The following is a 22,487-nucleotide window of genomic DNA, read 5'->3' as shown; positions in this document are numbered from 1 at the left end:
GATGTTCCCAATCTTAATAAACGCATTTGGAAACTGAAGGTGCCCCTCAAAGTCAGAATCTTCCTTTGGTACCTACGCTAAGGTATAGTGTTAACAAAGGATAACCTAGCTAAGCGCAATTAGCAAGGGAGTACGAAATATTGTTTTTGTCACCATGAAGAGACAATTAAACATCTTTTCTTTGAATGCCATTTTGCCTACGCCATGTGGGCTATCATAAAAGTGGCCTCGGGACTCTACCAGCCTCGTAGTGTATCACATATGTTCGGTACTTGGTTACGGGGTAGTAGGAGAGAATTGAAACAGAAAGTCTTGTTGGGGGCGGCCGCTACTTGCTGGTCGCTTTGGCTATGCAGGAACGATATGGTGTTTGATAAAAGTAATATTTCATCTCCTTTGTAGCTTATCTACCTTTGTACTCACTGGCTCTGTACCTGGGCTATATTACATAAGCCGGATTCGTGGGATATAGTTACAGTGGCGTGTCAGCATTTGGAGAGGGTGGTCAGGGAGTGTTTTAACCAGGTCTATGGGTCGCGACTTAGTCAGAGGATCGGAGTGCCTTAGCATCTCCTGTTTCCACCACTGTAATCTTCTTTTATGTTTTTTCTTTTCTTTTTGGACTGTGTGCATCTTGGTTATGCAGAGGCCGGAAGTGTTCTCAGTTCAATTGTATCAACTTAATGTAATTGTCTGAGTTCAATAAAAGCTTTCTTTATCTAAAAAACAATGTTAATCTCAGGGTGCATCTATCGATGGTTACTGTGATATATACAAGTAGTTTATGGTAAGTTGTTTTTGGATCCTGCCGCATGTTTGTTTCTGAAATTTGCATGTTGAACTGCAATTTGGCATACTGTAGCAATCAGATTGCTCCATGATCAGTTCGGGTGGAGCATGCATGCGGCAACATCTCTGACTCCTGCTGCTAAGAAAAACAACAGCAGTAGCACCGGTAGTAACAACCATCTTCCATTACTAGGTGTTGACGCGTAAAGATACCACATGTCACTAAGAACCTCGTGTGCAAAACTAGACCGGAACTTCCTGTCAGGATCGGATGTTCCAATCTAACGATTGGGATGTTCTGCTCTGTGTATTGGGTAGTGCCTAGGAAACCCTAGTCTTGATGCTACGCCATTGGACCTTTATTGTCACCCACGCTCGGGAGGGACCCATCAGAGCACGGTGGCCAGCAGCTTGTCCTTGGTCGTCGAGATCAAGAACGGGAAGCAATGGGGGTTGGAAAAGAGAATTAGGGAAAAAAGAGAGAAAAAGAAAGATAAAGTAAATTATGTTTGATCGATTGGTTGTTGGATGTCTTCAATCAGCCATGGCCCTTTATATTTATAGGGTGGGTTGGTCTTGCCGTGTTTTGAGTTGGAATCTATCAAAACACTCTTCCAATCTGACTCGATCTCTTCCCAAAAATCCTGATTCGACTCGGATTGGATGTTCCGATGCCCCAATCGGATGTTTCGATCATATTAGAATGCCTGATTTTTTTTCAAACATAGGGCATTCGGTTTGGACTAAAAATATTTAATCGGATGTTCTAATGCTCACATCGGAAGTTCCAATATAGTTGGAATGTCTGATTTTCTCAAACATAGACGCTTCAATTTAGACAAAAATATTTAATCGGATGTTCCGATATCCTATTTTTTGGTGAAGCTTGCTTACAAAAAAAAAAATCTCCCCTTCTACTTTTCTCAGGGCGATGATCAAAACATCGGCCACGAATATCCCTTAGGACGATGGTAACCAATACATCGGCCATATTTCTTTAAGTATCTTACCACACAGTAGGATAAAATTTCTTTAAGTATCGTCTGTTAATAGTTGTAGGCAATTTCTCTCCTTGCAAGGTTTCTAACAAATAAGAATTTTTAGGGACAATACTTACAACTCTGTACGGACCTTCCCTGCTTGGAGACTATTTGCCAAACTTATTGTCCTTCGATCCGATAGGCAAGATAGTTTTCCATACAAGATATCCAAGTTAAAATGACTTTACCTTTACCTTATTGTTGTAAGCTTTGACTACCCTCAACTTGTCTATCTCGATCTCCCTCAAAGCCTTCAACCTTTTATCTGTCACTTCATCAATCATTTCCATCATTAGATCATAATAATCCATGGTCGACAAGTTCTGTTTGGCCAATCTCAGAGCACCAAGATTTACCTCAATGAGTAGTGCAACTTCTTGTCCATAAACAAGTTCATACGGCGTTACTTTAGTGGCACTATGTCTAGATATATGTTGTGCCTATAAAGCCTCTGGTAGAACCTCATGCCACCTTCTAGGATATTCGCTCTATCTTCTTCTTAATAAGCTTAATCAAAATCTTATTACTAGACTCGGCCTGACCATTAGCCTGAGTATAATATATAGATGAATTGAGAAGCTTAATTTTCAATGATTTGGCAAATCCATGTACCTGATGTGACATAAATGAAGCACCTTGATCCGTAGTTAAGGTTTGCGGAATGCCTAATCTATGAACAATATGCTCTAATATAAAGTCAATCACATCCTAATATGTCATGTTCTTGAGAGGAACAACTTCAGTCCATTTGGTGAAATAATCAGTAGCCACCAAAATAAAACGATAACCTTTAGATGATGGAGGATGTATTTGACTAATGAAATCCAAGCCCCATCCTCAAAACGGCCAAGGGTTGATAATAGGATGCATCATAGCAGCAGGAACTAACTGAATGTCACCAAATTTTTGGCATGTCTCACACCCTTTATAATACCTGAAGCAATCATTAAGTATAATAGGCCAATAGAAACTAGCTCTTTTCAATAACCACTTCATGTGTGTTGATTGATGTGTGCCACATATGCCTTCATGTACCTCTCACATAGCAATTCTTGCTCGATCCAAATCCAAGCACTTGAGAAGCAAACCATCCACACTCCGGTGATATAGATAATCATTCAGCAATGTATATTTAAAGGATCGTCGCCGAATCTTTCTACCAATATTTTTGCTTGGATCCTTTAAGTAATCAATTAAAGGCCCTCTCCAATCCTTAGATTCAGCCACTTCAACATTTTCTCCCACTAGAGAAGACGTAACTAAACCCAAGAATTCATGTTCGACTATACAATGATTAACACTTTCAAGCATCGGTCTTTCAATCATAAAAATTTGCCTCTATCAACTTGATAACCAGATATTTATTGTGCTAAGTCATTAGCTCTAAAATTATCATCTCTAGACATATGACTAATAGCAAAATTATCCAAGACAGCAATGATGTCTAGATATTTATCAAGATAGCTATTTAGTGATCCGTCGAAACATTGATAATTACCAGAAACTTATTGCACAACTAGCAACGAATCACCAAAAGCTTCTATATTCTTCACACCCATGGAACTTAAACTTTCTAACCTAACAAGAGAGCTTCATATTTGGTTTGATTATTAGTATAAAAATAATCTATATGACTAGATGTTTCAAAAACAGCATCTCTAGGTGAAACAAAGACAAGACCAACACCTTGTCTAACTCTGCAACCGAACAATCAAAATAAAGCTTCCATGGTTTAATAGATATATAATTAACTTCTAAATCATGCTTATCATCAATCTGACGGTCAACAATAAAATTAGCTACAATTTAGCCTTTCATAGATTCCAAAGATTCATAAAACCAAATCATACTCTATAAATGCATAAGCCCATTTACCAATTCTACAACTTAAGATCTGCCTTTGCAACATATATTTAACAACATCGGCTTGACATGCTACTGCACAAGTACTAAATAGCAAGTAATGCCTTAACTTCGTGCAAGCATAATACAACGATAAGCATAATTTTTCAATAAAGACATACCTCGTCTCCGCTTCCAAGAAACATTGACTCAAGTAATTGCGTGCTCCTTACCATTAATTTCTTGTGTCAAAACAACACCAATCGCATTCTCTCCAGCAGTAATGTATAACCGAAATGACTATTTGGCTTTAGGTGCCTGAAGCACCGGAGTAGTAGACAAATATCTCTTGATTTCATCAAATGCAAGTTGTTGTTCTACCCCTCAAGTAAATTCAGTATCATTCTTTAACCGAAGTATAGATGTAAAAATGCTAACTTTTCTGGACAATTTTGATACAAACCTTCTCAAGTAATTTACCTTACCCAGGAATTTCTGCATATCTCTTTTACATGTAGGATCCTGAACCTTTTGTATAGCCTCTATTTTAGTAAGATCTATCTCTATGTCCTTCTCACATATTATAAAACATAAAAACTTCCCAGCCGACACACCAAAAACACATTTGAGTGAATTCATTTTCAGAATATACTAACGCATCTTTTCAAAGGTTAATCGTAAATTGGCTAAATGAGAATCATCATCATCTGATTTAACAACTATGTCATCTATATATACCTCTAATATGACACCAAGCTAATCATGAAAAATCAAATTCATATCCCTTTGGTAAGTAGCACCAGTATTTTTAACCCAAATATCATAACCACCCACTCAAATAAACCAACAAAACCAGGACAATGGAAAGTTATTTTAGACATATCTTCCTCGACCATAAAAATTTGATTATAAACAGCATTACCATCAAAAAAAACTAATTATTCTATGTCCCGAAGCATCATTAATCAACATGTCAGTTATAAGCATATGATACTCATCTTTAGGAGTAGTTTTATTCAAATCTCTAAAATCAACGCAAACTCGCAACTTACCGATACTCTTCTTCTCAACCGAGACGATATTGGAAATCCAATCCGCATATCTGCATGGCCTAATAAATCCAACTTTCAATAATCGATCTATCTCTTCTTTAATCCAATCATACATGTTAGGATTAAACCTTCTAGGTTGCTATTTATAAGGCATAACTCCTGCTTTAATAGGCAACCAATGCTCTACCAACTCTCAGTCAAGCCCTCACAACTCATGATACTTCCAACAAAATAATAAATGTATTCTTTGAGCAACTCGACTACTTTGTCCTTGTAATCGGCTTTCATATTTTTTTGTTTATGAATGTCGGCCTTGGTAGAATACAATCACCTATATCAACCTCTTCTAATAGATCGGCCGACAAAATACCTTGACCTAATTTATCTAACTCATCTAAGTCTTCAATTTTATAACAAATATCATTCTTATTTGAAAGATATTGTTCCATACGCTTTTGTAGCCATTCTAAATTCCTATGCACATTCATTGATACACTACATCATTTAACCGATTATCACAAACCAGCTTCACAACCACGGGTACAAATCCATCCTTGGAAACACTACGGAAATCATAATCTGAAAGATCAAGCTCTAATAAGCATCTAGCATCGCCATATCTCCAATCAATCGAAGCATCGGCTAAAGCAACATAGGTCGAAGTATCTACATGTATTATTTCCACATCATCATCCACCCATTGAACTAAAAACTGACACAAGGTAGATGGAACACAACTATTTACATGAATCCAATCGCGTCCAAGAATAACACTATAACTACCTTGCACCTCAACGACGAAAAAGACGGTGGATGACATCTTACGTCCAATAGTGAACTCTATAGAGATAACACATTTAGCCTTATTAGAATCACCTGTAAATACATTGAACACCAAGTTAGTCTTCATTAATTCATCATCATCTCTACCAAACTTCTTGAAAATTGAGTATGATATCAAATTAACTGCAACCCCACCATCAATAAGCACTTCTGAAATTGTCTTCCCATTAATATAGCCTTTTACATATAACGGTTTCAAGTGCCGATTCGTCTCATTTGACTTCTCAAAAAGAGCTTCTTTTGGCTCTAAGTTCAATTGAACCACTTCACCTTCATCCATAGCATAAAATTCCGAAGGTAACATAGAAACCATATTGATATCCATACCTTCGATTGGTGAAACATCATTAGTATGCATCGGTGAATCACCATAATCAAGCAATTCTTCATCTTACTTGTCACCTTGTATAGGCTCTAGCATTGTTGTCGGCGAAAGGACGGTTGTAGGAGATGTTTTGTCATATAGCTTTGGTTTCCATATTTGCTTCATGGGTTCATTGGTTTAACCTCATTGAAAGTACCATCCCATAACTTCTTAACTTGTTGCTCTATCAATTCTTGCTTATGCAGCCATTGCAATCTTCTCTTCTTTGTGTGAGATAAGCCCGAGGGACAGAACCTCAGCTGTAGGTACTTAGAAACCGGCTTGCTACTGCTTGCTTCATGATCATTGGTCTTTTAATCAACTTGGACAGCAGTAGAAACATGTTTAGATTTGACCGAATTATTACCAATTGAAATGTACGAGATATCGCCTAGAGGGGGGAGGGGGTGAATAGGTGATTCCTGCAATTTAAAAACTTAACATCGGATAACTGGATCCGGATACTCCGGGTTAATCCGTAGACTCCGTGTTATACAGAACCTGGATATTTTGGCCTTATCCGAATAGTCCAGATTATACAGAAAAACAAAACTAAAGAACTGTTAAGTAAATCTAAGTGATTCAAAGGATTACCACAGGTTCTAAAGGAGGTCTAAGTACTTTATCACCAACACCCTGCAGTCACAAGCACACTAACAAGTAGATTGGAAAAATCCCCAAATGTTAACTAAAGCAAGTTAATGTGCAACAAAATGAAATGGACAAGAATTTGTTCCCGAAGTTCGACCACTTCACAAAGAGGTGCCTACGTCTCCGTTTAGGATCTCACAAAGAGCCGGGTCTTTTCCAACCCTTTCCTCTCCCAAGCGACCACAAAGATCAGCGAGGGTTCTTACTCAAATCAACGAGGGTAACACAAACTTCCCCGGGACACTCCACAAATTTGGGTGCTCTCCGGGTGATGCCTTACCGTCTAGGAGCTCACATCTCCAAGAGAAAAGAATGTGAATCAAAAGCTCGTTGATGACCTCAAGTGCTCAAGAGTAGAATTTGTGCTTTCTAGTACTCAAACTCACTTTCCAAAACCTAATATCCAAATCTTGCACAAATCTGAGCTCTAGCGGAGTTAGGAGGGTTATTGAATGGCTTTGGAAGTATATGTCCACGAGTTAGTTCAGCAGCACCCCAACAAAGGGGGTGAGGGGTATATATAGCTCACTTTAAAAAACTAACCGTTACAGTCTATTTTGAACTGACCCGGAGTATCCGGGTTCACCCGGAGACTCCGAGTAACACACGATGACTTAGGCAAAATACACTATCCGGAGCCTCTTCGGAGGGTCCAGAGACATCTGGACCCAGAGTATCCAGACCAACCTGGAGACTCTGGGTAAAGCACTTAAGACCTACCCGAGACTCTCTAGTGGAGTCTCACTCGGAGACTTCGGCCACGAACAGAACACCGGAGTATCTGGGCTAACCCAGAGACTCCGGGTTAAACACACAAGGCTTACACGAGACTCATTGGCGGAGTCTCACTCGAAGACTTCGGCCACAACCAGAACACCAGAGTATCCAGACCAATCCGGAGACTCCAGGTTGAGCACACAAGGCTTACTCGAGACTCTCTGGCGGAGTCTCACTCGGAGGCTCCGGCCAACTGGATAGTGTCCGAAGTATCCGGATTCACCTAGAGACTCCAGGCTCAGACAACAAAAACTATTTTTCGGTGTCCGTGAGTGATAGTCTGTCATCTTTTGGTCCTAAAATGATATTTTGAGCACTGAGACATCTTCAAGACTATCAACATGCATCTCTCTTGATAGTACGGTTATCCTTAACTTAAATTCAAAATAAAATAAATTTAAACCTATTGAGTAACTATATGCCGCTTCTCTTTTCTTTTTGAGGGACTTAAAACCTGTTCAAAAACTCAGCAAACCATTAGTCCCTTAATCATTTGTCATTAATAAACCAAAACCTACTTAAGGGGTCTAGATGCACTTTCAATCTCCCTATTTTTGATGATTAATGACAACACGATTAAAGCTTACAAGAAATAATTGAATTAAAGAGTTTTGAATTTTAAGATTTATGGTGAGCTCCCTCTAAATGTGTACATTGATTAGAAATTGGAGTTTAAGATCAAATGCACATATTTAAAGAAATTTTGTGAGAGCTCCCCTATATCTTAGAATCCGTAGGGTGCAAGTGTGTGGATATGATAGTACGTGATGCATATGACAATATATATCACAAACAAAAGAAAGAGAGAAACAACCATCAAAGCATCTCATGGCATCACACTAGCACAAATTTAATTAACTTACAAATACGAATTTAACAACTACCACACCACACATAGTTCATCACAAATAGATACATATGTCTGACATGTCCAACGGAAAGATAAAGACTCGAAGAGATAAACAAGAGAAGATGAATAGCCTAAGAATTTACATTCTCTCCCCCTTTGGCATCAAGCACCAAAAAGAAAGAGAAGCATCGAATAGAAACTAATCACTATCCGCTGCGAAGTCCTCATCGCCATCATCATCGGAGCCATCATTGTTGTCCGGAGAGATGTCCTCGGCTCCTCCCATATTTTCTTCTTCTGTCTCCTCATCATCATCATCTTGGACATGAGAAGTACCGGCTGCAGCTGTTTGTGCTTCATCATACCATGCCCAAGGATTTTTAAATGCTTCTGGTTCACCCACTTCTTCTGAGGCAAGTGGAGAGCAAGGAGGCTCAATCCTCAAGTTTGCATAAATAGCTTTCTGCCTCTCTTCTATCTTCCTCAATCTCAGATTTGTCTTATCCTTGTGCTCTTTGATCTTGATGATATTGTGAGTGCACACCTTGAAAATTGCCTTGAGAGCTCTTTTTATGAAAGATGGAGAGCTATGCGAGGAAGACATACGTTGTGAAGCTTTCCTTTGAGCGCTTGGAGCTTTAGGAGAAGGTGAAGGTGGAGGTGTAGATGATCTATTGCTCACCAACCTCATTCTGCAAGGCTCGTGCTTCATTCCTTGAAGAAGCTTTTCTGGGAGATTATCTCAATCATGAACATGATATAGGGAGCATATGGGTAGCTTCTGCTGGGAGTGTGTGATGCTGTGTGAATTTCTTCCTAAATAAAATCAATCATACTGAAGGGAGCTCCCTCATTGGACATCCTAGCAAGGAGATTTCTTAAAATTCCTTGAACGACGGTGGCATCTCCACTTTTAGGAGCCAAGGTGACCCTAAACAATGAGTTCAAGCATTTATAGAAAGGCCTCAAGCCGGTGACCATGCCATGAACTACTCTTTCGTGATCTGAATACATAAAATCCATGTCTTGAGATATGACTAGAGTGAAGAAGTAATTGCTTAATTCTACACTACACTCTGGTATGACCGTGAAGAGATCAATCCATGTTTTGGACTATCGAAGGAGAAAAGTATGAGATCCCGTATCGAGCTTTCACTCATGTTTTTGGTTTTGACATCCGTAACACTCAAAAGACTAAGATCCATATTGAAAATCAACTCTCAGTAGACCCAAGATGGACTTGATTCTTTTGTGGTCACAAGTTGAAATCACTTCATTGAAAGTTGGATCATTTTTGTTAGCCATGTAATCCCAATCAATTCATTGCATAGGAGTGATTGGCTTCTTCTTTGTAAGGATCACCGTTTCATAAAAATCTGTTTGAAAGTCACTCCAAAAATGGTGATCAGCTACATTCTTCACAAACTGAAAAGGATCCTCATATCTCTCTTTCTTGAATCTACTTGCCCTCTTCATGTAATTAACAACTTGCTTTGGCATGTCATTTGTTGTGTGAAGTCCAATGGGTCGATGAAGCTTCAAAGGACTCATCATTAGAGTTTCTTCTTCTTCGATTTCTTCATGATGTTGACTCCAAGACCCAGAAGCAGCAGCTTTCCCTTTTCCTCTTTCTTCTGCTGCACCTCTTCCTCTACCTCTCGTAGCTTGTATCTTTGTTCTCCCGCGAGTTGCAGTTGTTGTGGGAACGGGCTCATGAATGTGGATCCCTGTTGATGAGTGAGGCACTTTCGGAACAACTGAACGAAAGCGACCAAGACCACTCCCATGGCCACTGCCATTGCTACTCTCACTGCCTTCTGCTTATTGTGGAGAAGATTGGGCAAGCGGATCAAACTTCGCTTTAGTTCTTCTTTGATAAGCGTTGCCCTTGTCTCGTCCCATCTTCACAAATCCTGAGATACACCAGAGGATGAACAAATTGAGATACTAGAATGATTACTCATGAAGGAATTGATGAAATAGGCTTTTGTAGAAAAGTTCACTAACCCGGAGTATCTGGGTCAACCCGGATACTCCGGGTAATCCGGCTCCGGAGCAAAAATCTAGGATATGAGAGATTGGAGCAAGGCATTGCAATATCCTTTTAGTATGTGATTCTATGATGTATATGAAGTATATCTACCAAAGGAATCGGACTCTAGATCGAGGATTTGAGAGATCGGGTGAATGAATTCTTGAAGTACCTTTTTAGGGCAAAAATATCACCAACGATCGATCCGGAGAGAAGCCTGGAGAATCTGGCCTAGAGTTGAGGTAGATTTGAAGAAAAGCTTGCAAAATCCTTGGAGGGTGCTTGAAATCGCCGGAGGAAGGTTTCCACGTTGAGAGAGAGGTGAAAGAGGTATTATGGAGTTGAATAGGAGATGTGCTGCTCGGGGGAGGCTAAAAAGCCTCGATGACCCAGAGACTCCGGGTTGGAGTTGGACACGAGACAGAGACTCCTTCCCAGAGGGTGACCTGGACCCTCCGGGTTGAGTGACAGGGCCTGGAGTATCCGGGTGAACTCGAAGACTCCAGGTCCTATCAACTCAACAGAAAAAAAATTGGACGTCCAAAATCCGGACACTCTGGATCTATCTAGATACTCCGGGTTCTGGAACTTTGACAAGATTGAATTTTGAGCTGAGATTTGATGGAGAATTTTGAGAGAAAGATTATTGGACATATAAGAACTTCTTACCACTTGTGATCAGCCAACAAACAATAGTACATAACAATGATCATAAGTATCAAGCTATGATCAAAAGATCAAGAATTAAATGATTTTTGAAAATAGAAAACAAGGAGATTTTCGCAAAAATCTAGCTACCAAAACTATGAAGCTAGAACAGTCAATTGCATGCAACATATCAAGCCACGTTACGAGAATCTCCGAGGTTCTCTTCATATCCACCTTGCAACCGGCATAATCAGAATCCGAATGGCCGTAAAGGTCAAAGGATGAACCTTTAGGATATCATAAGCCAAAGTAAGGGTTATGAACCAAATATCTAAGAATCCTCTAAATGGCCACCAAATGACACTCTTTTGGAGCGGCTTGAAATTTTACACACATGCACACACTAAGCGTAATATCGGGCCTAGATGCACGAAGGTAAAGTAAAGAACCAATCATGGAGCGATATACCTTTTAATCCAAGATCTTGCCATATTTATTTAAATCAAGATGTCCATTTGCTTGCATATGAGTCTTGATGGGTTTGACATTCTCCATGTCAAACTTCTTGAGCATGTCTTTGATATACTTCGTTTGATATTTGAAGGTTCCTTCCTTAAATTGTTTAATATGAAATCCTAGGAAGAACTTCAATTCAGCCACTATTGACATCTCAAATCTCTTTGTCATGATCCTACTAAATTCTTCATAAAAATTTTTATTACTAGAACTAAATATAATGTCATTGACATATATTTGGCAAATAAATAAATCATTATCTACATTTTTAGTAAAGAGAGTAGAATCATCTTTGCCTATTTCAAAGCCCCTTTTGACAAAAAAAATCCCTAAGATATTCATACCACGAATGGTTTAGACTTAGAAGACCAAGCCCATTCGACCACACATACATCAACGTCATCATCGTCCGAACCTTCAGATTCATATTCAAGCATGTGAACGTTAGGATGATCAACTCTCGATTTATCTTTTGATCTCTAAAAAATTCTAGACTCTTTAGCCCGGCTCTCTAGTGCTAGAGTTCTTTGCAAGACTTGACTAACATCTTGAAAATAGTACCCTTCTAGCTTTTCCTTAAGATGAGATAATAAGTCCGAATAAGCTAATTCGGCCAAATCTTTTTCAGAAAGCATCAAGTTAAATCATCAATTCTTTCTTATCTCTAAACCTCTTAATAAAATTAGCAACAGGTTCATTGTATTTTTGTTTAATTGATGTTAAATGCGAAAGTCTCAATTCAATATTAGCACTATAAATATATTCATGAAAAATTCTTCTAATTGATACCACACATGTACATAATTAGGAGCAAGAAATGTAAACCATGTATAAGCAGTTCTAGACAATGACAAAGGAAATAATCTAATTTTCAAGATATCATTGGAACTAGCTTACCCAATTGCGCAAGAAATTGGCTCACATGCTCCCTAGTTGTTCTATTATCTTTCTCGGTAAATTTTACAAAATTAGGAACATTAAAATCACGTGGGTATGGAATTGTGTCATAGTGCTTGGGTTATGGCTTCTGGTATGCACAAGATTTCTTCTAACCTCCATGCCAAATTGTTCCCTTAACACTGTAACTACTTGTTCTCGCATAATTTCAACATAATCGGCCACGGGCCGAACAGAGTTAGCTACTGGCTCAAGCTGCAGTGTAGTCACATTTGGCATATAGGATGTAATAGGAGGTGGCGTGGTGAAATTCTCCTCAAATGTCGGCCCATAAGGGACCCTAACCCTTGTAGCGGTATAGGCAGGGCACTATATTCTACGGTTTGGTAATAAGGTATTTGCACATTGGGAACCTTCGGCTCTATAAGTTTGAACTGAAGTTGAAGTATGGTATTTAACATATGGTGTTTGATACGGGTTTTTGTGTCACATCAGTTTTAATAGGATAAGCGGTAATATAATTAGGTGCAACACTACTCATATAATTTCGGCCATTATGAGGATTATTCAAGTACACATAAGAAGCACTAGGTAATATTTTAACAATAGCAGGAGGAATTGAAGTATTAACTTACTAGCAACATGTTTTTTCAAATTGTGTTCCTCGTGTATTTGTAAAACTAAAGGTCGAATCTTATCAACCAACATATCCTCAACCATCCTTTGAACACTATTAGCCATGGTTACACCAACAGATTGATCGATCATATTAGCAACATCTTCATGAGAAAGAGAGAGTTGAGTACTTACATTGGTTAGTACCTTAGGGTTTTGGATGATGAGCGGTAGAGAATCTTCCTTCTTGAACATAACTTACCAAGTCTTCACGTAACATGAGAGGAGTTGCTCCAAGTTGGCCTCGAACGCCAAGCGAGCTTCTTCCGGCAACTTGTCATAGGACGTCATGATGATATTATCTTTATCGATTTCCAAAGTAGACATGTCTAGGTTTTAGAATTCAGCTAGAAGATAGCTGAAAACTTCGGTCCCCAGCGGAGTCGCCAAAAAGTGTGTTGACATGTAAAGATTCCACATGCCAAACACTGAGCACCTCATGTGCAAAACTAGACCAGAACTTCCTATCAGGATCGGATGTTCTGATCTAATGATCGGAACATCCGATCTGTGTATCCAACGGGCAGCGCATAGGAATCCCTAGTCGTGGCGCTACGCAGTTGGACCTTTATCTTCACCCACGCTCGGGAGGGACCCTGTCAGAGCACAGGTGACCGAAGGCTTGTCCTTGGTTGCCGAGATCAAGAACAGGAAGCAATAGAGGTTGGAAAAGAGAATTAGGGCAAAAAGAGCTAAAAACGAAAGATAAATTAAATTGTGTTTGATCGATTAGTTGTTGGATATCCTCAATCGACCATGGCCCTTTATATTTATATGGTGGATTGGTCTTGCCCTGTTTTGAGTTAGAACCTATCAAAACACGTCTTCAAATCCTGATCTGACTTAGATTGGATGTTATGATGCCCTGATCGAATGTTCCGATTATATCAGAATATCCGATAACATAGGGTATTTGGTTTGTACTAAAAATATTTAATCAGATGTTCCAATATTAACATCGGAAGTTTTCTTAAACATAGACGCTTCGGTTTAGATAAAAATATTTAATTGGATGTTCCGATATACTGACAATTTCCAAATCCGAAACTCTCCCATGGTATCAACTTATGCCATCAACACTAGGCTACTGTAACAGCACCGAGCGGCTGATCAATCCTCCAAATAGCGGCCATGGCATGGTCAAGCAAGAACCACCGATGCTGCCTCCTCCATTTTCTACCAGTAACCAGCTGTTCAATGGCACCACAAGTGCATATTATGCTGGTATCCCGTCAATGACAAGTACCACCGGTAGCGATAGTTCATGCATCTCCAGTTTTGTGTCCTGTGATGATGAATTAGATGTGGGGCAGGCGGCGTTGGGAGATTACCCTCTTCACGATTTTTTGCTTTTCCTCCTCTATAATAGCTTCAACTACTACCAGCTACAACACATATACAAGTGCCAGCGCACTTTTCAGTAGAGATAAGGTCCGATGGAAAAAAAAATCATATTTTTCATTGGTATTGTGAATATGTAACACCTTGTTCTCGATTACAAATATAATACATAGTCATATATATTTTACAAAAGATAAAAGGCACATTGGCGTGTTGTACATGGTTTCGTGAGCTGTTAGGTAAACACTACAAGCTTAATCCAAAATATGAACACCATAAACACCGACTACCCTCGAGCATAGGAGCAACCTAGGCGGAGCAGTCGTCTTTTATTTTTTTTAGCTGCTGTGCTCTTCTTCTTGGTTCCGCATGGTCTTCGTCTCCGTCTCCAAAATCCTCTAACATAGTGTAGTAGTGATACAGTACGTAAAAGCCACCGCGTCCCTTCCCCACTTCTCTTTCCTCTCCCAAAACCTAAAACAAAAAAATCTCTCCGGCTCCAACTCCTCCATCCGAGGAGTGTAGAGCCTACTTTCTTGCTCCAACACTCTCACCCGACGTCAAAATCTAATCTTTCCGCTCCTCTCCGCCGTTTTCCGCCGCTTTCTTCGCCTGCGCAACCCCCAAGATTGGTCTTTTCTTGAGCCGATCGAACCGCAGATATCAATCCAATCACTAGCTTGGTGTCGCCAATTGCAAGGTTCCGCCGTGGATTGGAGCATGGGGTTCCGATCCACCGGCACGATGCTGCGGTTACTGCTGTGCGCGGCGTTCTTGCTGGGTTGCTGCCACGGGAGGTTCGTGGTGGAGAAGAACAGCCTCAAGGTGACGGCGCCCGATGATCTCAAGGGCACCTACGAGTGCGCCATTGGCAACTTCGGCGTGCCCCAGTACGGCGGCACCATGGTCGGGTTCGTCGCCTACCCCAAGGCCAACAAGAAGGCGTGCAAGAGCTTCGACGATTTCGACATCTCCTACAAGGCCAAGCCGGGGGCTTTCCCCACTTTCTTGCTCGTCGACAGGGGAGGTCAGCACAATTAGAAAAATTACTTCTTCTCCCTGCTACTACGGTTTTCGTAGTTGGTCTCTGTTAGGTCATCCATGTGTGACTTCGTTGATTATTACTTAGCTAGGCCTTTACAAGCTCCAGTTAATTAGATTGGATAGAGTGTAGTTGAAGGTTTAACCACAAGTGGGGCAATTTTTGTTTAGTCTTGTGGTCTTTAGTTAGGTACCTTGAAGATTTGATTTTGTCATGAGATGATTTGATTGGGTGTAATGTTCGTTGACCCCACGACCAAATTTGTGGTTAGATTTGTGCAGCAAGGGACCTTAATCTGGAAGCTTACGGTCAAGCCCTCCTGCATTTTGTTGTACCTATGTCACTCTCATGTTTATTTACCTCCCTATGATGTTCCACTGATTTTATTTTCAACCAATTTTGTTGTTTATTTACCACTGTTATCTGTCTGTTCTGTGATGTTGCATTCCACTTGATTAATTAAAATATGCAATGCTATATTTTATTCAGATTGCTACTTCACAAAGAAGGCATGGAATGCACAGAATGCTGGAGCAGCAGCAATCCTTGTTGCTGATGACAAGGATGAACCTCTAATTACAATGGACACCCCTGAAGAGAGCGGGAGGGCAGATTATTTAGAGAACATCACTATTCCTTCAGCGCTCATAACCAAAAGCTTCGGGGACAGGCTCAAGAAAGCAATTGATAACGGTGACATGGTCAATGTGAATTTGGATTGGAGGGAGGCCCTGCCCCACCCTGATGAGCGCGTTGAGTATGAATTTTGGACCAACAGTAATGATGAATGTGGCCCAAAATGTGATAGCCAGATTGATTTTGTCAAGAGCTTTAAAGGAGCAGCACAAGTACTTGAGAAGAAGGGCTACACGCAGTTCACTCCCCATTACATTACCTGGTATTGCCCGGAAGCCTTCATTCTAAGCAAGCAGTGCAAGTCCCAGTGCATCAATCATGGGAGATACTGTGCACCTGACCCTGAACAGGATTTTAGCAAAGGATATGATGGGAAAGATGTAGTGGTCCAGAATTTGCGCCAAGTTTGTGTGTTTAAATTTGCTAAGGAGCACAAGAAACCTTGGTTATGGTGGGACTATGTTACTGATTTTGCGATTCGGTGCCCAATGAAGGAAAAGAAGTACACCAAGGAGTGTGCTGATGGAGTTATCAAGTCACTTGGTATGTGATATTTGCATATGTTTTCCTATGTTTTGTGGTGAGGTGCAGAGGTGCAGTGGCTGTACTGAATTGATTTATAATTTACAGGCCTTGATCATAAAGCAATAGACAAGTGTATTGGCGATCCAGATGCTGATGAAGAAAATCCTGTTCTGAAAGCTGAACAGGATGTACAGGTTAGTGCTTCAATTCACGATCTTTTCCCTACATCCTATTGTTGATCTGAATAAATCATCGTCCACCACTTTGCATAGATTGGCAAGGGCTCTCGTGGTGATGTTACCATCTTACCAACTCTTGTGATCAACAATAGACAATACAGAGGTTTGTGCTCCGCTATCCTGTAAAGCTACTATAAAAATGTGATTTGAGATTACCAATTTACCGGGTAAACTTATCCGAATCTTTGTTTCTCAGGGAAGCTTGACAAAGAAGCAGTTCTTAAAGCACTTTGTGCTGGTTTTCGAGAAACTACTGAGCCTGCTGTTTGCTTGAGTGAAGGTTGGTGCAGTGATTTCCCTAGTTTTTCCACGGTTACTGCATTTGTGATCTATGCTTCAAATGTAACTTGCGTGGCAACTTGCTCTTAAGCATCTAACATTCATCTTATGTCAAATTAGATATACAAACAAATGAGTGCTTGGAGAACAATGGTGGCTGTTGGCAAGATAAGGCTGCTAACATCACTGCATGCAAGGTAGTTCCTGTGGTGTTATTTTCTCTCTCGAAATTCTTGTTTATCAGATATTTGTTCTGTTTAGCTTATGCATAATACTTGTTTGGTATATGTGAAGGATACTTTCCGTGGAAGGGTTTGTGAGTGTCCAGTTGTGAAAGGTGTAAAATTCGTTGGCGATGGCTACACTCATTGTGAAGGTACACTACAAGGCATCTGAAGATTCATTTGTTGGCGTTTTTTTCATTTTAAATTTTTTAGTATTAAGTAACAGAGAAAAATCAGGGAATAACATTTGTTACTAGGGCCTCTGAATTATAACATGTGCCCTTGTTATTTTAGCTTCGGGATCTGGGCGATGTGAAATTAACAATGGAGGATGTTGGAAAGAGACCAGGAATGGCCGGACATACTCTGCCTGCACGGTAAGTATCAGTTTGATTTTTTGCTGTCCTTAAAATTGCCATATCTTTGATAAGATCTGAAATTATATTTGTGGTGTCTGTAATCAACAGGATGATGGCTGTAAATGCCCGGATGGGTTCGAAGGTGGTGGTACCCACAAATGTGAAGGTAAGAGCCAATTCCTGAAGTCCATTAGGCTCTTAGAAGTGCTTGCCAGTCCCACACAACTTATGATTCAGTGCACAAATGTGATTAAGCACTTCAGAAGTGGCTATCGCAGTCAAACCATATCGTATATCGTTAGCCTTGTCCATCTTTGTTGTGACGCTGATGTGAAACATTTCGCGACAGATATTGATGAATGCAAGGAAAGGACAGCATGTCAGTGCAAAGAATGCAAATGCAAGAACACATGGGGAAGCTATGAGTGTGGCTGCAGTGGAGGCTTGCTGTACATGAAGGAGCATGATACATGCATAAGTATGCAGCCCTCGTACATTTTACACTGTTAGCTTATTATTGCCTAACAAATCACATGTTGAATTTATGTTCTTGAGTTAATCATTGAGACTTAGGGGTCATAAGTTACCACAAGTTGCTGGCTAGCTCATCTATTTGAGACACACCAATCATGATTGGGATTTTTTTCCTTCAGTAATTGACAGTTGAAAGCTAATGGCAACAAGTATGATAAATCTAGTCATTGAATTGACACTAGAGTGATGCTAATTGGGCATTTATTGTGCTCAGGCAAAAATGCAGCAACAGAGGTAGGCTGGAGCTTCTTGTGGGTCATCTTCTTTGGCCTTGTGGCAGCAGGAATTGCCGGATATGCAGTGTACAAGTACAGGATCCGGGTAAGATATGAATAGCTTGTACAGGTTCATTATCTGTTGATACCTCTAGGCTGCCATCTAATTCTGTTTTTGCTGCTGGTGCCTACAGAGGTACATGGATTCAGAGATCCGTGCCATCATGGCTCAGTACATGCCCCTGGACAACCAAGGGGATATTCAGAGTCATTCTCATCATATTGAGATGTGAAGAGCAACACAGCTAGCTTCCCCTTATGAAGAGGATGGAGACTGAAGATTTGAAGAGAGGAAGCGGGCGCTTGTTCTGCATATACACTTGTGCTAGATGTGTATAACCGTAACGATCTTATGTGTAGCATGCAAAGTGAGATCCTCCTGTAAATTTCTAAATCGATTTGTATCCGCTGGTTACTGGGTTAGGCTGTACCGTGACATGGTCTTGTTTAGTTTTTTTTTTTTTTTTGTCTCGAATACGGAGTAGAGCTGCATATCATTTCATTGATAGGAGAAAGAATTGCCTATTTTTTCTTTTAGCACCAATAAAGGAGATGGCAGACAGGCGTGGCTGCAGTTTAGTCATGTTTGTGGTCAGTGGTAGAGGGATTTGAGCGCATGTTGACTGCCTAACATAACAGAGAACTGTGTCTGCTATCCATTGTCTTGTTCATGATGGGCATCCAATGATTGAAAAATTTTGTATTGGTAAAAGCAGGGAACTGGAACCTTATGTTGGCATACTTGAGGCATCTCGCATTTATCAACATCTGATCCTGGAATATGAGCTCGACCGAGCTGGTGCTGATTATTTCTTCAGTTGTACACTGACTCTGCTTAATTGGATTTTGGTTTTGATACTAAAAGCGTCTAAAGCCTGTTGCCTCAGTTTTTTTTTTTTGGGATAAATATTGGATTTTATTTCACAGACAAGTTACAGTAAAGGGTGGAATTCATCTCAAATTACAGATTGCAGTGCCTCTAAGACTGGGCACTGTTGGTCATGAAAGATATGATTGCACTTATAAATTGAAGGAGCCCTAACAGGAGAGTTCCAGGTTTTCCTAGCTACAGCATGAGTAGTTTTGTTTATGCTCCTATTTATCTTGCGTACATCATAGTGTTGATTTTCATTGTTGTTTCCAAAATCTGTAAGAACTGGTCGGAGCTTCTAGTGTCCAGGAGCTGAGATGATGTCTCTTGTCAAAGGGCTGTCACCAGGGTTTGATTGTTAGATACGTAAGTCACTTGGGCGAGATTGAGAGCTTTAACCACCTTGAAGTCCATGCTAACAGCTAAAGCCTCAGCTATAAGAGGGCTGTGAGCTTCTTATGCCTGGGCAGATATGAAAATTTTGGAAGAGGAGACTGTGGATCCTGTGTTGTGGATGAAGATGCCGAGATCTCTTTTTTTTTGTCCCGTGGCTTGTGTATCTGGAATGATTGCCGCGTCGGTGTAGCATCTTGGTCCCGGTAGAAGAGGTCTTGGTTGTTGTTGTGAAATTTTTTAAGCTGGCTGCACCTGGTGTCCATTTTCCTGCATACATGTCCGTCTCTGAACCTGTTGACCATCATAAGTTAAAAGCATACCTTGTATTATTGCTTGAGCTGCATGGGACACCTGGTGAATCGTCCATTATTTGTTATTGAATCTTAAATCATTTCTTGCCTTCCACAAATACCAAAGAAGAGTGAAGACTTCTAGAATTTTTTGCTCACTTCCTACAACTTGGAACATGGCTGATATGGGCACATGTATTCCATCTTGTCCTTGTGGTAAAGCATCTGTCCTAATTGTTGGTTAGCTAAAAACCAAGTTGCCCTAGCAAAATTGCATGTAAAGAATAAATGATGATCAGTTTCGATTTGACCTTACCTTTTGCATTTTTCATCAATGTGTGTGGAGTAGCGGCTGGCTCTGTGTCCTATTGCAAGTGCTTGTCTTAGAAGCCTCCAAGCAAAGGTCTTGATCCTTGGCTGCATTAGTTTGTGCTTCTAGATCTTGTCCATCAAACTTTGAATGTTTGGTGGTAAAGCCCTGCTGCTTTCTATGGGGATGGGTTGGTAGTTTTGCTATTGGAGAAGCTTAAAAGCTTTCTTTGCTGTGCATGCACCTGAGGCTGCAAGTTGCCAACATAAAATGTCCTCCTTATCATGACCTGATACCTGTACCTGCATAATAATTATCAAAGCTTGCTGAAAAAAATGAATAATCTTTTCTTCATCCTAAGATTTTGAGTTAGGAAACCACAGATCGGAGACAATGTTAAAGAGCTGTTCACCCGAAGCTAGAGTAATTATTAAGAGGGCGTGATTTTGCCTCAGTTATAGCTCAATTTAAAAGAGACATGGGGAGCTATTGCATGTGTTTGATCAGGATTGATTGTATGATGCCCTTTTTCAGACCTTATGATGCCTTTTGGAATGTACTGTGTTAGGGTAAAAAAAAATTAATTATTTGGACAGGAATAAATGTTCTTCACTCAGCTTCTCCGATCAGGATATAGGGCCTGTTTATTTGGACTTCTGCTTCTGATTTCTTTGAAAAGCTGTGTTTTTTGTTTTTCTGAAAAACTGTTTTTGGATTTTAGCTATTAGATTTTATAATATTTTTTCACAAGTAAGTAAGAAGGTAAATTGTAAGTAAGTAAATGCGGAAACGTAAATAAGGTAGAGAGAAAATTCGGCACAAGGATTTTTCCCGTAGTATTGATGGCATGAATGCCACCTCTAGTCCACGATGGAGCTCCACCAAGGATATGCTCCCGGTCAGCACCCGGTCATAGCTATTGAGACACCAAATCACAAAGACAAGACCTAAACCTGGATGAGCCGCCAAGCCACCAAAACAAGACCTCACCACAAGCCTCTCTTCAAGTCCCTTGCCGTCATGATCACTTCAGAGCTTGAGCCACCAAGGCAAGGATCTCTGCGTCCCCGTACACGTGTCTTGCCGCCGCTGCACACCAAGTCAGAGGGTCAAAAAGTTGCCGGTGAGTCACCAAAACTCTAAGGTGTCGACGTACCTCTCGATACATGGTTGGATCACTCCTTGATCCACTCTCTATGCAGTAATCACCTAGCAACCCTCTCTCTAGGCCCATAAGCACTAATCACTCACTAATTGTGTGCTTAATCACCTTAGATGAACACTTTAAGCACTTTGGTGGCTTCTATGTCTTCTTAAGCGTATATGAAATTCTCTGGACTCCTGCAACATGTCACACCTTCAAATGACTAAGTGGAGGGGTATTTATAGTCTCAAGCCCATCAATTAACCGTTGCCCCCAACGGTTCACAAAAACTATTAACACCAGATAATCCGATGATAACAGTAATACTAACATCGGATCATCCGGTGACTACAACCTTAGAAACTAATCGTTAGAACTCCACTCAATGCCTCTGTGAACACCGGACACTCCGGTGTATACTTCATCTCCATCACTGGACTATACGGTGAATTATCCTAAGCCCTCTGAGTCTTTACTTCTTCTCTGTGTAAATTGCTCCGGTGAAGCCCCTGGTGTGCATCTCTTCATCACCACGCCTTTGCAGCCTCTTTGTGTAAAATACTCTGGTGCATTCATCCGGTGTTCAATCCATTCACACTGGATCACCCGGTAAGTTAAACCTTCTCTTCTTTTCCCTGGTAATGTTCTGGTGCAACTATCTCTGTGATCACTGGACTATCTAGTGAGTTGTTCTTCATTCTTCAGCACTTGGAATCGTCTTTGCAATAAATGTTCCGATGCTTTATACCATTTATCACCGGACTATCCGGTCAGTTGGATCTTCTCTTCTTTTCCCTAAAAGTACTCCGGTGCTACTCTCTGTGATCACCGGGCTATCCGGTGGGTTGATCTTCAATATTTGATAGCTGCAACCTTCTTTGGTACAAATACTCCGGTGTGTATCCTCCTCTGATCACCGGACCATCCGGTGGGTTGTTCTATTTTTTCTTATGAGCATAAACACTCTGATAAGTACACATGTCTCAACATCGGACTATCCGGTGCCTTCTTTCTCCTCTGCTAAGAATACTCCGGTGAGTATAGCC

General features: G+C 40.4%; 1 protein-coding gene across 1 annotated transcript; it reads left to right on the top strand.

Annotated features, from left to right (window-relative positions):
* Nucleotides 1–14,605: 14,605 nt before the first annotated feature.
* Nucleotides 14,606–19,195, top strand: LOC133900587 (vacuolar-sorting receptor 1-like). The gene is made up of 12 exons (XM_062341775.1): nucleotides 14,606–15,344; nucleotides 15,849–16,538; nucleotides 16,626–16,714; nucleotides 16,793–16,862; nucleotides 16,956–17,039; nucleotides 17,159–17,235; nucleotides 17,333–17,414; nucleotides 17,557–17,639; nucleotides 17,730–17,787; nucleotides 17,971–18,099; nucleotides 18,370–18,476; nucleotides 18,565–19,195. The coding sequence occupies exons 1-12, from the start codon at nucleotides 15,038–15,040 to the stop codon at nucleotides 18,661–18,663; spliced, it is 1,875 nt and encodes a 624-aa protein (XP_062197759.1). The 5' UTR covers nucleotides 14,606–15,037; the 3' UTR covers nucleotides 18,664–19,195.
* Nucleotides 19,196–22,487: the final 3,292 nt, after the last annotated feature.

The sequence above is a fragment of the Phragmites australis genome, chromosome 19 (genome assembly GCF_958298935.1).
Source record: "Phragmites australis chromosome 19, lpPhrAust1.1, whole genome shotgun sequence".
Taxonomy (NCBI): Eukaryota; Viridiplantae; Streptophyta; class Magnoliopsida; order Poales; family Poaceae; genus Phragmites; species Phragmites australis.
The sequence above is the reverse complement of the archived record's forward strand: the minus strand, read 5'-3'. Positions and strand labels throughout refer to the sequence as shown.